Source organism: Poeciliopsis prolifica, unplaced genomic scaffold, assembly GCF_027474105.1.
Source record: "Poeciliopsis prolifica strain line A6 unplaced genomic scaffold, Auburn_PproV2 SCAFFOLD034, whole genome shotgun sequence".
NCBI classification, from domain to species: domain Eukaryota; kingdom Metazoa; phylum Chordata; class Actinopteri; order Cyprinodontiformes; family Poeciliidae; genus Poeciliopsis; species Poeciliopsis prolifica.
In genome coordinates this window covers 611924-627500 of record NW_026562409.1, presented here as the reverse complement: position 1 = coordinate 627500, position 15577 = coordinate 611924, and the positions used below count along the sequence as shown (strand labels likewise).

At 47.5% G+C, this 15577-nt stretch overlaps 1 protein-coding gene across 1 annotated transcript; it reads right to left on the bottom strand.

Moving 5' to 3' along the window:
* Positions 1-704: 704 nt before the first annotated feature.
* Positions 705-13809, bottom strand: LOC129373752 (zinc finger protein 646-like). The gene is given in 5 exon segments (XM_055051828.1): positions 705-3457; positions 4246-4447; positions 4450-5354; positions 7364-10143; positions 13648-13809. Coding segments are annotated over 4 exon segments (4542 nt in total). The 5' UTR covers positions 9913-10143; positions 13648-13809; the 3' UTR covers positions 705-2571.
* Positions 13810-15577: the final 1768 nt, after the last annotated feature.

Below are 15577 nucleotides of genomic sequence, written 5' to 3'. Positions count from 1 at the left end.
TGAATACTGATACTGAATTGTCATAATATATAATCTTAGTATTCCTTTATGGTTTAAACTGTTATAATGTATTGAGTTCTGCTCCAGGGATTTTACAGACATCATCCACCTACAACAATATTATAGATAATATTCAGCAAACACCAAGAAACCATCCATTGTTGAGCTCACGTGGCCCAGTTATTTACTCGCATATTTAAAAAAAAAAAGATATTTTGTGTAAATTCTATTCAAATTTTGTGCTTTATTCACATGAAATGTTTTGTCCCTCTTTTCAAGAATTACTGAATTAATAAATGTTCATTTATTGAAATGAATGTTTAATTATTTCATAAGTATTCATTAGAATTTAGTACTCTTCACACAAAATTGAGAAAAACATGAACAATGTATGGAGACCCAAAAGTGTCACAATCCAATTAAATATATTTCTACATCTTGTTTATAAAACATATAAAAACAAAAGAAGTAATAGGTGGAGTATGAATAATTTATTAAATGATATTTTATACAGGATTTAGCAAGACAGCACTGCAGCCCGTAACAGAAAACCATAATGTGCTGCAATGAGGGAAAAGGAAATTAGTTGTGTGACAGAATTCATATCATGTAATAAATTCAAAATGTACAATATTTTTTAAATTGGATTGTGACACTTCTTGGCTTCCGTACAATTGACTCCAGGAATCAGACTCATAAACCGATTCTTTTTTTCTCATCTATTTATTTTCAGTACTCAGCAGTAAGGGTTATAGTATATGGACAAGTTCTCTGTTAAGAAATGAATTATCAAAACATAGTTTATAAAAGTGTATAGTAAGCATTACATCATATATACGCATGAAAACAGAAAGGTCGAGCTTCAAACGGAGGATTACAGCTGCTCCACACTTTCTTCTTCTCTAATCTACTGAATGCAGGCAGGAAGTGTCGGAGGACAGACGGCGGATGGGGACATTTCTGTGTTCTAGATCACATGGACTCCTACAGCACTTGACGGTCACTGCACGGCTTTCACTTTATTTTTATTTTTTGACTAGCACCGGTGCTCCTCGACACGCTGACAGACACACACAGGCTTCCAACAGTTAAATAAGGGAAACGGAAAGAAACACCAATAAATACAGGAAGTGGGACCGACTCGGCCGGGAAGTCCGTCCGGAAGCAGGGAGTCGGCGTGACGTCACGGGGAGAAGAAGGCAGGATCCGGATGAGTCTGTCGGTTCGGAGCGGAGGGGTGCTTCACATCGACACGGCTCTAAAGTCACACAGCCTAAACACTAGCGCGGTCCGATACACGATTAATCATCAATAATCAATAATCAGCTTCATATAAATAAATGAGTTACTACAAGATCTGCTTCCTTCGGTCAAAGCCGCAGAGATACGACTTCAGTTCACACACACGGACTGCAGGTACTGGTGGTTTAGCCAGCAGGTGGCGCTGCAGGCTGAATCCACAGCCAGTTGGAGGAGAACCAGCTGATCGGGTCAGAAAAACTCAGGAGATAAAAAGTCCACAGTCCAATTCGGAACCAGAACCTGTTTCTGGTCTCATTTGAGAAAAACGCTGTGAACTACGGTGACTGAGTGGGCCCAGAGCAGCCACACTAGGTGCTGTTCTGGTTCTGCAAGCGTGAAGAGGAAACCCGGGTTCTGACCAGCGATGGGATTCCCGGCTCTTGTGAGGGAACCGAATCTTCAGGATCCGCTCAAAGAACCATTCAGATGATCCATTTTCAACAAGTCATTTTATCCCCGATATGCTTTTTATTTTCAAGTTAAAAAACTTTATCTAAATTTAGTTAAAATGTTTGTTCTTTCAGAAACATGTTTTAATAAAATATGAAGGTTAAACGTGCGTTGTGCGCATTAACGTTTTTCTGATACGTCTTAGAAACACAAACTGATGTCAGATCATGTGAGCCAGTTTTTAAAACCGTCGCCCTCTACTGGTGCAGAACAGGCATCACAACATTCACTGACGGAGAAGCTGTTGAGACTGATCCAGGACTGAACACCAAACTTCCTGTGCAGCGTCAGCAGCGGAGGTAAGAGTAGAGCAGTAGGAGAACTTGTTACGGTTCATACAGACAGTGTTGGACACAAACACACATCTGTGGTTTGATAAATGCAAACGAAATGAGTTTTACCGATCTCGTTGGCACAGAAATCATCCGCTCTGAGTCCGTGTGTGTGAACCAGATAACAGGAAGCGTCTCTCTTCTGCAGCACACATACGCGTCTTAAGTCTGAAAAAGTCCCATGAGTCTTTGCTGCCCGATGGTGGCGCGACGGTCCGACAGCCGAGCTCCACTCGTGCTACGTTTAAGAGTGAGAAGGCTTTAAAACACTGACAAAGGCCACCAGCGGAACCAGCAGCGACCCGACGACCCAACAGTCCGGGTCAGGCTCAGGCGCTGCAGCTGTGGGGGGCATCATGCAGGGAGCCGTGGTCAGCAGAAAGTCTGTGTGTGTTTATCTGTCCTCACACACACTGCCACCACACAACGAGGACGACGAAGGTTCAGCTACGGTTTGGCACCGCCGGCGCCGGACACCCGCTCAGAACTAAACGAAAGGTCCGCCGGGCATACCCAGGTAGTTGGGTCCTGCCATGGCCGATGGCGGCGGCGTGGTGCCGCTCCAGTGCACCTTCATGTGGTGCCGCAGGTTGGACTTGGAGGAGAAGCGCTTGTCACACTGCTGGCAGGAGAAGGGCTTCTCCTTGGTGTGGATCCGGCGGTGGCAGATGAGCTGTGTGGACACCCGGAACGACTTACCGCAGTCCGGGCACTGGTAGCGCTTGGGCTCGGTGTGAATGCGCCGGTGGTTCTTCAGGGACATGAGGTTGGGGAACTCCTTCTGGCAGGAGGAGCAGAAGAAGGTCCCGGTCTTGTGGCTGTTTTTGTGGTTGAGCAGCGAGCTAGCGTGGCGGTATGAGCGTCCACACTGGTTGCAGATGTGGGGCTTGGCCACCTCATCGTTGCCCTCGCGGCCGCGGCCTTTAGCCAAGCTGCCGGGGTCGAGTCCTTGCTCTTGCATGAGGGTGAGGTCGAGGCCCGACCCCCAGCCCAGCTCCTGGGAGCCGCCCGGCCGGTGCTGCTGGGGTCTGGGCTGGCGGGGTTGCGGCATCTGGCCATGGGTGATCTCCATGTGGAGCCTGAAGCTGGCCTGCGTGGGGAAGGCTCGCTGGCAGGACCGGCAGGTCAGCTCCCGCTGCTTCTGATGGACCCGCCGGTGGTTGTAGAGCTGCGAGGAGACGCGGAATGCCTTCCCGCAGTCATGGCAGCGGTGGCGGCGGGTCTCAGAGTGGATGCGGCGGTGGTTCTTGAGGGCGAGCAGGTTGTTGTAGGTCTTGAGGCACACGGCACAGTGGTAGATGCCGACAGTGTGGGTGTTCTTGTGGTTCAGCAGGGAGCTGGCGTGGCGGTAGGAGCGGCCACACTGATCACATCTGTGCAGAGACAAACGGTCAGAGCGGGGGAGGGGAGGGAAGAGACCGAGACAAATTAGTGACGGGAGGCAGACATGAAACATCACCTGATAAAGTTTACATACAGGTATATGATCTGAAATCCGGCTCACAGCTTTCTACAAACTGGTGCACCAGCTAACGTTTCTACACAGATCACTGGGGGGGCTGCTGTGTGGACGGGTGAGGGACGGGGACATGGACACATAAGCAGGAGGAAAGTGGGAAGTATCTGCTGCTTCCTGCACTGCACACAGCCTCGGTACGTAAAGGGATGCACTGAGCGAGTCTGCTGCTGCCCATTGGAAGAATCAGCCACAGCTACGCTAAATTCCCGGTTAGTAATGTCAATGTGTGGACGTGTGCAGTGCAGCTAGCTCCAAATACTCCCTGCTATTCCCAAACAAACACCAAAATGCAGCAGCTTCATTCTGCTCAGCAGCCATCAGATCAGACACAATCAGAGGAAAGCTTCAGTCAGAGAAGAAAACAGCATGTAAACAACATCTGAACATGACATGAATGATTGAAGGTAGCCTACAAACTACAATGTGTGATATGCTAACTGAAAGCAAACGGGGATGACTTATTGGTCTCTAATTCAATCTGTCCAAACTTCAGAAAAATCCGAATTCCGGCACGCGTATGGTCCCAAGGAAGCCGGATTGGAGATCATATACCTGTAATAGACACGTAGAGACCTAAATTTATCTGCACTACTTCTTTTTGTTCCAACTTCGAAGAATTACAAACAACTGACGAGAACTCACGTGTACCGACACTCTTCTCCCTCTCCTGGGGGTGCAGCGGCCTTCCTCCTGACCTCCATGCCTACCTGGTTGTCCCCACAGCGGTGCCGGGCCAGACCGGACCTCCCCTGGAAACTCTTCCCGCAGGTGGGGCAGCCGAACGGCGTGGCGCCCTCCTCATGCACCTTCTGGTGGTTACGCAGGAACCTTGCCAACCGGAAAGCTTCCCACACGTGTGGCAGATGTGTTTCTTGCGCTGCGTATGGATGCGCATATGGTTGCGCAAGGCCATATAATTGGTGTAGGGCTTGTCGCAGAAGTTGCAGCGGAAGTTTCCGGTCTTGTGAGTGTGCTTGTGGTTGAGCAAGGAACTAGCGTGCTTATAGGTGCAGCTGCAGAGGTCGCAGGCGTACGGCCGCTCGTCAGAATCCATGTCCACAGAGCTCCTCTCCAAGCTGATGTTGGCCGAGCTGCTGGTGGAGGAAGACGAAGGAAGGTGCTGAGCTGGGCAGTCGTGAGCAGACAGTTCATCAGCCGTGGCAAATCCTTCGCAACAGCCGTCGCACTCAAAGTCCATTTGGGCCCCAGGGCCCTGCGGGCCTTTGCACAAGCCAGCTGTAGTGTGAGTGGCAAGCTGCCGCTGAGTGCGAAAACCTTTGCCGCACTCCTGACAGTTGTGCTTCTTCTGGGCAAAGTGGAGGCGCAGGTGGTTCTTCATGGCCAACCGGTTGGGGTACGTGGAGTTGCAAACGTTGCAGTGGTACTCTCCAATTTTATGAAGGTTCTTGTGATTGGCCAGGCTGCCGGCGTGGCGGTACGTCTTTCCACATTCCTCACAGGCAAACGGTCTTCGCCCACTTTCGGCAGGGTCAAACTTCTGGGGCCTGGAGGTCCCGGCCGACGAGTAAGGCTTCTTAAAGCCTTGATGGCTGTACTTGACCCCCATGACTGGGCCCTTTGAGGACTCCGCTCTCATTGTCTGCATTTGAGATGGTCCAGGTTGCTGGAAGCGGGAACCGTTGGGACCGGTCCGGACAAGACCTTTGGCCCGGTGCTCCTCATGGAGACGAAGGTGGTTGATAAGCTGCTTTTGGATCTTGAAAGCTTTGCCACATTCCTCACACTTGTGCCTGGAGCAGGGACGACAGAACATGAAGGAGACACATAACAACCACAATGTTCCTACAAAGAGAAAATTCCGTACTACGTACAACTGTTAGCAGAGAGAAAGAAGTGAGATACTGCCTGTGGTGTTCCACAAGGATACTATCTTGGACCCATGTATTTATCTTAAAAAGTAGACTGGCTAAACCAACATGATCAAGTTCTTCAAGACAATAACATAAGCAGCATTACTTTCAACCAATTTCAATTGGATATTGTGATGCATTCGGTGAACTTTGAAGAGACAATAAACTAACAGAAGTCCTACCAGTTCATGGATGCTTGAGTCGATGAGGTTTTCTAAATCATCTGGCCCTTGCTTGTATTAAAAAGCATGAGCTTTTTAGAGAATAAGTTGATCATTTGTAAAGAATGTAACATTTCTTACGCTACAGAACAATACCTCAGACAGCTGACAGCCCAGCAGATTCAGTCCAAAGCTGACAGAAATGACCAAACAGCCCAGAGTTCTAATGGCCTCAGTTAGCAGGATAAAGGTTAACAGTATTGGCACTGAACCAGAATAACTGGAAGAGTTGAATGAGAAACTCTTTCTCTCTAAAAACAGGTGCAGAACTTAGATTGGCAAAGCTTCGTTGGATGAAGTACAACACTTCTGGAAGGTCCAAGCTGAAGCCGGGCCTAAACTGGATCCAGGCACATAATCCAAGGCATGCCAAGTATTTCAGCATAAACAGAGTTAATATTTTAGTATAACATAGCATAACACCATAAAGAATGTTCTGAAGCCACGGGTCAGAAGACAACCAGACAGAGTTACAGGCCCAACCAAAAACAACGGCCTCTCAACCCAGCAGAGGAAGAATCTGAAGCCTAAGTCTTTGGGATGTGAGGGAGTTCACGTTGCAGAGTTGAAACTGATAGGTTGGTATTGGTTCGACTTGCACAATATTGGTTACATTTTCAGCTGGTACGACGCTCTTACACACAACACTGAGTCAAACCAACCAACCAAGCCCTTTGAGCAAACTGACCCTTCGCTTTAGTTCAGGGCGCTGAACCAAGAACCACTGAAAGAAATGACACAAAACCCTCTGAAAAAGACACTGAGCACAACTTCCCTCTTTACCAAAGGTGAACAGAAATGGAGTGGCCTCAGATTTTACCAACATTTGCAAGCGGACCAAAGTTCACTTTTTTGGTCTCCATCATAGTTTAATCTGCCCAAATGAACTGGACTGGCTAGGCAGAAACACTGGAGTTGGATTAAAGTGGATTAACTCGGGCTGGTGGGAATACAGAATTAAATTGATTATGGAAGGCCACCACCACATGAGCCTGTGGCTTAATTTAACTCAACATAGGAAATCTCACTTAGGCTGGACGTGGATGGACTGATCACTCTCTCGCTTCTGTGATGGAGGTTCATGCTGTTGCTAGCTGACGCCTCTGGTGAGCCCAGACATTTAGTGAGTACTAAGCAATCCTGTGCAGATGAAGTCTGTCCTTTGAAACAAGTAGTGTTCAGTCACAATAGACTGAGCAACAACAGGACCATGATGACCTTAATGTCCAGGATTGCTCAAAGACTGAGCTTTCCATTCACCCAAAGTCATGGAGAAAAACCTGCATATCTACTCATCATGGAAATTGGCACTGCGATTATTGGTTGCCGGTGATTTCATGACCATCCTACCGATCAACTGATCAATGCTCTGGCATCCCTTACCTCCCCTTGCCCAGAATGTGCAGCCCCACTAGCCCAACCAAAGTACTGTTTGGAGTGCAGCCCACGTTTCTATGAACAAAATGTTTGTTCATCTCTTTGAAAAACAGCATGATGTCTTTGGAAACAGTGAATTGAGATTTTCAAACTAAAGACATGTTTATTTTTCAAATAAGTTGCAGGGTTTAGCTTTCACAGACGAGTTAACATGTTTTGAGATTTCTTGTGGAATTTCAGATGATGTAATACCACTATTTTATGATATTTAAAATTGAACTATAAGCGTACCTTTTGAGGTCGAAGTGGGTCCTTTGGTGGTTCTTTAGTGCCAGCAGGTTGTAGTAGCGTTTCTGGCACACCAGGCAGCGGAAAACGCCAGTTTTATGAGACTTCTTGTGATTGAGGAGCGAGCAGGGGTGTCTGTATCCTCGTCCACACTGGTCACATTTGTGTGGTTTGTCACTTTGATCAACCATTGGCCTGCGCCCATCGCCACTGGCTCCAGCTACACCTTCACCGCCAGACATCCCTTTGCCTCCATTTAGGCCAGACTTATTCATTCCTCTGTTCTTACCGGGGCACAAGTGAGTGACCAGGTGGTGTTGGTCGGCAAAAAACATGCCACAGTCCACACATATGTGGTTGCGTCCGTCCATCTTGTCACTGCCATTGGCTGAGCTGCTGGTGATACCCTGCTGCTGGCCGTCTGGCCTCTGGGGGCCGTGGATTAATTGGTGATTCAGGAGGTCCTGCTTCCTGGAGAAGCTCTGGCCACAGGTGGAGCAGATCATCCTCCAGTCCTGATCCAGATTGGATGGTCCTGCTCCTATCGGGTTATTGGCGTGGCTGCGAAGGTGGCTTCTGAGAGCTCTTAGGCTGGCATAGTGATTGCCACATACCGAGCACTGATACACCTCTCCATCGTCATCGTCTTCTTTGTCATTGCTGCCCATCCTCTTACCCCCACTCTGGGAGTAGGGTCTTTGGCTGCTGCCTTCTTTAATGCTGCTGGAGCTCCCGGACGGCATGGATGTCCCACCAGAGCTGTGGTAGTTCATGCTCCCCATGAAGCCATTAGACATGTTGCTTTGCTGCTGCTGTGGCGGCTGTTGCTGTCCACGGCGGGGACACATGTGTGACTTGATGCCTGAAACATCCCCGTACATCTCGCCGCAGTCTGCACACACGTGTCTGTCTGCCTGTCGGTGAGTAGAGCTGCTCTGGGAAAGCGAGCTGCCATCAAACCGATCATGGAACTCCAAGGAGTCCAATCCGCTGCTATGGCCGCCATCCGGCACAAAGTGGGAGGAATCACCAAGGTTTCCTGGCAGTGAGATTGGAGTGTTTGTGGTGTTGCCCTCCTGGACATAGCTCTGCTGGGAATCCAGCGTGAGCGGCTCAGGAGACAGCCAGTCGCTGCTGTCGTTGCCGATTGGCTGGTTGGAGGGGCGGCCCTTGTGGCTCCGCAGGTGGCTATGTAGTGCTGCCAGGTGGGGGTACTGCTTACAGCAGATGGTGCACTGGTAGTGGCCGGTCTGATGGCATCGCTTGTGATTAACCAGACTCCCTGCATGCCGATAGCTTTTGCCGCATTCTCCACACTTGAAGCGGCGCTCTTCGTCATCTGGAGAATTGGCCTGAGGCACCCGGCCTCCAGAGGGCGATGCCACCGAGCCCTGTGATCCAGAGCTGAGTGTGTCCGAGTTGAGTATGGAGCTGTCCTGACTGTGGGAGGGTGGATGAGGGTCATGGGTTAGATAGTGAACTTTTAAAGTCTCTAGGTCTGGGTGTCCAGCCCCACAGTATGCACATGTGTAAATGGGGTTGTTGACTGGGGGACCCATGATTGGGTCGTACGGGCCCCTTTTATCTGCAGGAAGCGGGGGTAAGGGCAGAGGGTCACCCAGTGCCGGGGTGTATGCCGGGGACCGCACGGCACTCAGGTTGTGAGGCATGATGCCGGGGAAGCTGCGCGGCAGTCCGAGTGAGGGCGAGGCCGTGTTGTGCAGCAGGATGTGCTCCTGGAAGTCCGCCTTGTTCGGCAGCGCTATCTGACACAAGTGGCAGAAACAGGAGGCAGACTCATCACTCTGAGAGGACTGCGAGCCGGCGCTGCGCTCCGAATCATGGAGGCTGCTGCCTGCGCCGCTGCTCACCATGGTCGCCCCTGGAGTCTTGAACTTTGAGTGAGTCCTCTCGTGGCTGTTTAGTGCAGCCAGATTGCTGAATTGTTTAAAACACACAGAGCACTTAAAAGTTCCTTGTTGGTGACACTTTTTGTGGTTCACCAGACTACCGTGATGCCGATACGTTCGGTCACACTGATCACACTTGAACGGTCTGTCCCAGGCGTCGTCAGATTCAGGGGAGCCTTTTTTCCCGTGGTCGTCTGTCTCGTGGCCAGGAAGGACACTGTGTCCAACAGCACTGTTGTTCAGATGGGAACGGCCAAACCCATCCGAGAGGTCCTGGGCGAGGCCGAAGCTCCTCTCGTCCTGGCCCGCCTCCTCAGGGGCCTCCTCGTTCTCCTCCTCTGCGTGTGCACTGCTTGGGGACAGAGTATGGATCCGAAGGTGGTTTTTCAGAGCTACCGCGTTCGGTAGCGTACGGGTACAGACTGGACACTGGAACGAACCCACTTCGTGAGACTTCTTATGGTTTGCTAGGCTGGCTGCGTGCTTGTAAATCCGTCCACACTGTTCACACTCAAAACGACCACTCTCTTCCTGCTGATAATGTGCTTTCATATGCTCTAGAAGACTTGGAGTACTCGGGCAGACCATATCACATTCTTTACAGGGGAATCCCTTGGCACGACTCATATCATGCATTGCCATAGTACTCTACCCCGGAGCAGTTGGAAGGAGTCACGGTTCACAACGTAGTAATGAACAGTGAAGGGTTGGGGGGGTAGGGGGGCTGGGGGAGGGGAGAAGACAAGGTTGCTTAGCTCTTTAGCTGAGAGGCCAGGCCATATTCCACCACCAGAGGACATCCAGCCAATCACGGCCCGCCTTGGGGTGGCGGGCCAGCAGGGAGCGATGGGCACACCAGCCAATGAGGAACCACTGTGGAGAGAAGAAGAATAGTTACTGATGGATTCACATGGCTTCCAATCCAAAGTTCCCAAAGTCAACAACTCTTGATTTCTACAATGAAGTCTTTAGTTTTGATGGGAAATGTTCACAAGTTAAATTATTGGGTAAGTCAAGAGTTAGTACTATGGTACAATGTGAACTACTTATGTTCACAATATCTAATGTTATTTATTGTGATTTATTGTCACTGTGCATAGTTTCCAGCTGCACAGTAAAAAAGCTGCTAGAAATGAATAATGCTTCGAGAACATCAAGGAAATTCACAAAGACTCATCGCTCCGCAGACAAGCACTGCATCAACGCCTGTTTCAGATCGCTAACGGCTACCGCCGTCAAACTGAGAACCTTTTACCCATCAGCCATCACTTCGCTCAGTGGTCGCCTGTTTTCAGTTAGCTTTTTATTCAGTCTTTTTTAATGAAACATTGTTTTTAACTGGAGAATTGCATCCAAGTTTCATTGTACAATGTTTGATGTTACAATGAATAAAGATTCTATTCATTCAGCAGGTTTATTTGTATAACTCAGTCACAGTTCTAACCTGTGTTAGCAGCCACGTTAGCTTTAGCAATTAGACTACAGACTCCACAGACGGACAGTTGTTTTACTATGAAATTTGATTTCAAACATAAAACTTGATTAATTATTCATAACATTTTCCACTTTAGGAACTGTTTCTCTAAGTGAAAACATCACTAGCCACAGCTTAATCTCTCTTAAGTGTCTCTGCTGGGTCAAAGCTGCAATTGTTGTTGGGAGTCACAAAGAATCCTTCTGAGGGCCGCAGATGGCCCCCGGGCCACACTTTGGACATCCTGTGGCAGCCAGACGGGACAATGTTGGCCCAGTTAAAATCAGAGTGGTCCGCTCTCTGAAGCAGCAGGAAGCAGCCGCTTCCAGTGTTGACCTGGCCTTGTTTGTTTTGGCTCATGTGACCCTCAGCGCTTCACCTGCCTGCAGGTTAACAGGATGCACAATAAAACAGCAAACAGCAGCAGATCCCGTTCAGAGCTGGACGTCCTCTCTGTCCCTCCAGATTATCGTTTTGTTTTCTTATTTATGGTTGATCCCACAGTAGGGCTGGACATTCATCCATCATCATAATACATTTCTTATCATCATCAGAATTTTGATTTATCATTGTCAATAAATTTCAATAAATGAAGTTTAAGACCCCCACAAACTGTCCTTATTATCAAGATTAATAGTTTGACTATTTTCTCCACTATTTAACGAAAGCATCAATACATATCAATATATTAGGAAATAAAGTTACTGTGTGCAGTTTAATGACATAAATCTCACTTATTTGTGTGACTGTTCTCCTAAAGATGCTCATTACAAATGTTTTTCCAAGAGCATTTTGAATTTCTGAAGCTATAATTGTTGTGCCATCCAGTCAGTCAGCTACCTAAAAAAACAAGTAATCAATTGTGTTTTCACTGCAAAACAAAACCTTTGTAAATACTAAGATATTTGTAGAAAACACCAAGATCATTTCTGATCCAAATATCTTCAATGCAACTTTTCAGCACGAAATACGAGTCAATAATTCCTCAATATTGATGAAATATTTCTAATTTCATCGGCAGGAAAAATGTTTTGTTATAAGTGAAATATTCTGCCAGCAAGAATAAAACTGTTTCGTCAATATAAAAAATGAAAGTTATTTTTAACTTATTTGCAACAGAAACAACACAAAAATATTTGGTAAGATTTTGTATCGTCACTTTTATTACCATCACAACAGAATCACAAGATATCAGGATAAAACTTTAAGTCCATATGAACAACTACAAGTCAGAACAAAAACTATTAGTTATTGTTTACAAGTTTAACCATCTTCAGACTTTGGTCCATATTTGGGCTCCTTGCTAATAATAAAGCAATAAAAACTGATAAGTGTAAACAGCTGGACGGATTTTCTGCAGCCGCTAAGAACCAATCAGAAAAGCTCATTTAGTCATATTTAAGCTGATATTATATATTGTTATACATTATTATTAAAAGCACATTTTTAAAATAGTCTGCAAGTATTAAACACACTTTTCATCAAAACACACTTCTGTTTTAAAAACTAGCTTTTTCAAAGTCAGTTTGATTCTAATTTTTAATAATTAATCATTTTATTTCTGTGATAATTAACAGAACCAAAATGATTCATTTGTGGAAAAAAATCTACTTAACATTTAACAGGAGAACTGGAAGATGTTTGAAAAATCCAAAATAAACACAAAAACATGATGAGTTGAGACCAAAACACCAGACTGAAGACTTTCATTACTCAGATTTGGTAAAAAAAGAAAAGCGATACATAATGAAATGGAAATTATTGAGCTAGTTTTTATTTATTGTTTGTTGCGTGGGGCCCAATACAAACCACTAGCAGCCCTGGTTCTGCCATAGTGGCTCTGGTCCAGTTCATGAGCCCAGAACCCGGTTTTCCGGGGAACCGTTCACACCTCAGCATGATGCTGCCGCAGCGGGTTCAGAGTTCAGGTGTGAAGCTGAGCGGCAGCCAATCACAACTTTCCCTTCAACTCATCATGTAAACAAACCTGCTGAGGCCTCAACCCGACCGGAACGGCCCGGCTGCGTTCACACACCCCCGGCCTGACCCGCCTTCACGGTCCCGCTGCTGCTCCGGTTCCCCTCCCGATTCCTGGCCCGAACAGAGCCGGACCGGACCCAGACAGGCCCACAGGCCGCCTGACCTTGGCCCGTCTCCTCCCGCCCCGCCTCGGCCTCGGCAGGAGTCCATCCGGACAAAGCGGGGCGATCCGACATTTGAGCCGCGGACATTCCTCTCCGAGCGGGGAGCCGCGCTCCGTCATCCCGCTCTGCTGCGGGGGACGGAGCGCGGCGGTGGTCCGGACATGATGCGGGGCGCCACCTGCAGCCCCGCATCAGCCCACTCCCACCGAGACCCGACAACATCTGAAATGGCTTTCAGCCGCGGCGGCGAGCCATTTCACCGCAGCTAGCGGGTTAGCTCGCGTTTTCATCACAAACACAGACCCTCTTTGGTCCAGCCGAGCTCCAAGCCCAGTCCACCGACCCAACATGGCGCAGAACCCCGGAAGAATTTCCTGCGGTCATTTAAGAGTCAAATAACGGATATTAAGAGCAGAGGAGGCGGAGGAGGGAGCTGATGCTCGGCCGAGCTAACGGTTAGCGCCTGGCTAGTGATTAGCATCTCCGCGATGAGAGAAAACAGAAAAGCGGAAGTTAGGGGCAACCAAACAGCAAGAGAAAAACGCACATCCAGCAGTCCCGCATAGCTGCGTGTCCGGCTTGGAGGCTGGTGTCGGAATTTCCTCCACATTTAGTGCCGGAAAGCTGGCTCCGCTGCAGCAGCTAGCCGCGGTTAGCAGCGCAGCTAGCTCCGAGCTACACAAAGATCCCGACAAACACACCGCGGCCCCCCTTTCATGGAAAACATCGGCTTTCCTCCGTTTTCCGTCACAAACTCACCCCTCGGTTGGCCTCTGCGCCCGCCAGCAGAAGGATGCTCGGCTTGGACCCAAAGATTGTTCACCTTTCACAGATTAGACATGCTTATTTTCTCCTCCTGCTCACCCTCCGACTTTTTCTGCTGTGTCCCCCCGCCGCCGCTTCAGCAGCACACTTCCTGCCGCTGCCGCGCGCGGCGAGTCGAGCGGCGCGGCGCATGATCCCAAACATGACAGCGTTCCGCGCTATCAAGGTCCAAACCGAACCGAACCCCGCTTCTAAAGAAAGCATCTTCAGATATTAGTCTGATAATTATGTAAATTCATCTGTGCGGTCAGGGCCGGCCTCGGTCTGAATGGGGCCTAGAGCTGAATTTGATGTGGGGCCCCTTTTCCAGTTAATGAACAGTTTCAACACATATTTGTTAAAAAGGTTTCCGTTTAATTGGCTGATCTTTAAACCAGTCTCAGATAATTAATTATTACTGAACAAACCAAACACAATCATAAAGAATTCAACTTCATGATATCAGACTATTATTCAGTTTGAGCATTTAGCAATGAAGATAATTCCTTTAAATCACTGTATAATAATTAACATTTTAATTTATGAATGTTGAAAGCGTCAACAAGTGTAATTATCTTCTCATTCTCAATAAACAAATGTGAAAACTGTACATCAATGGTTTATGCGAAAACACAAGCGTTAATTGGAAGCCCCTGATGTTTTAGGGGCCATAAACAGCAGCTTTGTTTGCTTGTGTTTTGGGCCGGCCCTCTGTGTGGTCAAACAGTAACACACCCAAACTAAGGGAAACATGTGAAGCTGAGGTTATAACAGTCAGTCACAATGAACACAACAAAAACCTGGAAGTTAACACAAATAAACACAAATGATGGGAAACATAAACAAAGAAAGGAGAAAACTGAAAAAAAAAACTCAGATTAATCTAAAAACAACAACAACAACAACAACAACAAACCCCCTGAGCTGCAGGCAGCAAACATTTCCAACCGTCACGATTAAATCTGCACTAAATCAGTACATTTCAGGTAGTTCTCAATTTCTAAAGTCCAAACTGATGAATTGACGCTTTGCATAAACACACACATCTACACACGCACAGACACACACACATCTACACACACATCTACACACAAATACACACACACATCTACACACGCACAGACACACGCACAGACACACACATCTACACACAAATACACACACACATCTACACACAAATACACACACATATCTACACACACATCTACACAAATACACACACACATCTACACACACATCTACACACATCTACACACGCACAGACACACACATCTACACACAAATACACACACACATCTACACACACATCTACACACATCTACACACGCACAGACACACACATCTACACACCCACATCTACACACAAATACACACACACATCTACACACAAATACACACACACATCTACACAAATACACACACATCTACACACAAATACACACACACATCTACACACAAATACACACACACATCTACACACACATCTACACAAATACACACACACATCTACACACACATCTACACAAATACACACACACATCTACACACACATCTACACACACACACACACACACACACACACACACACACATCTACACACACACACACACACACACATCTACACACACACAGAGAGACACACACACATCTACACACGCACACACACACACACATCTACACACACACAGAGAGACACACACACATCTACACACGCACACATCTACACACACATCTACACACACATCTACACACACACACACACACATCTACACAAATACACACACACATCTACACACGCACACATCTACACACATCTACACACGCACACATCTACACACACATCTACACACACATCTACACACACATCTACACAAATACACACACA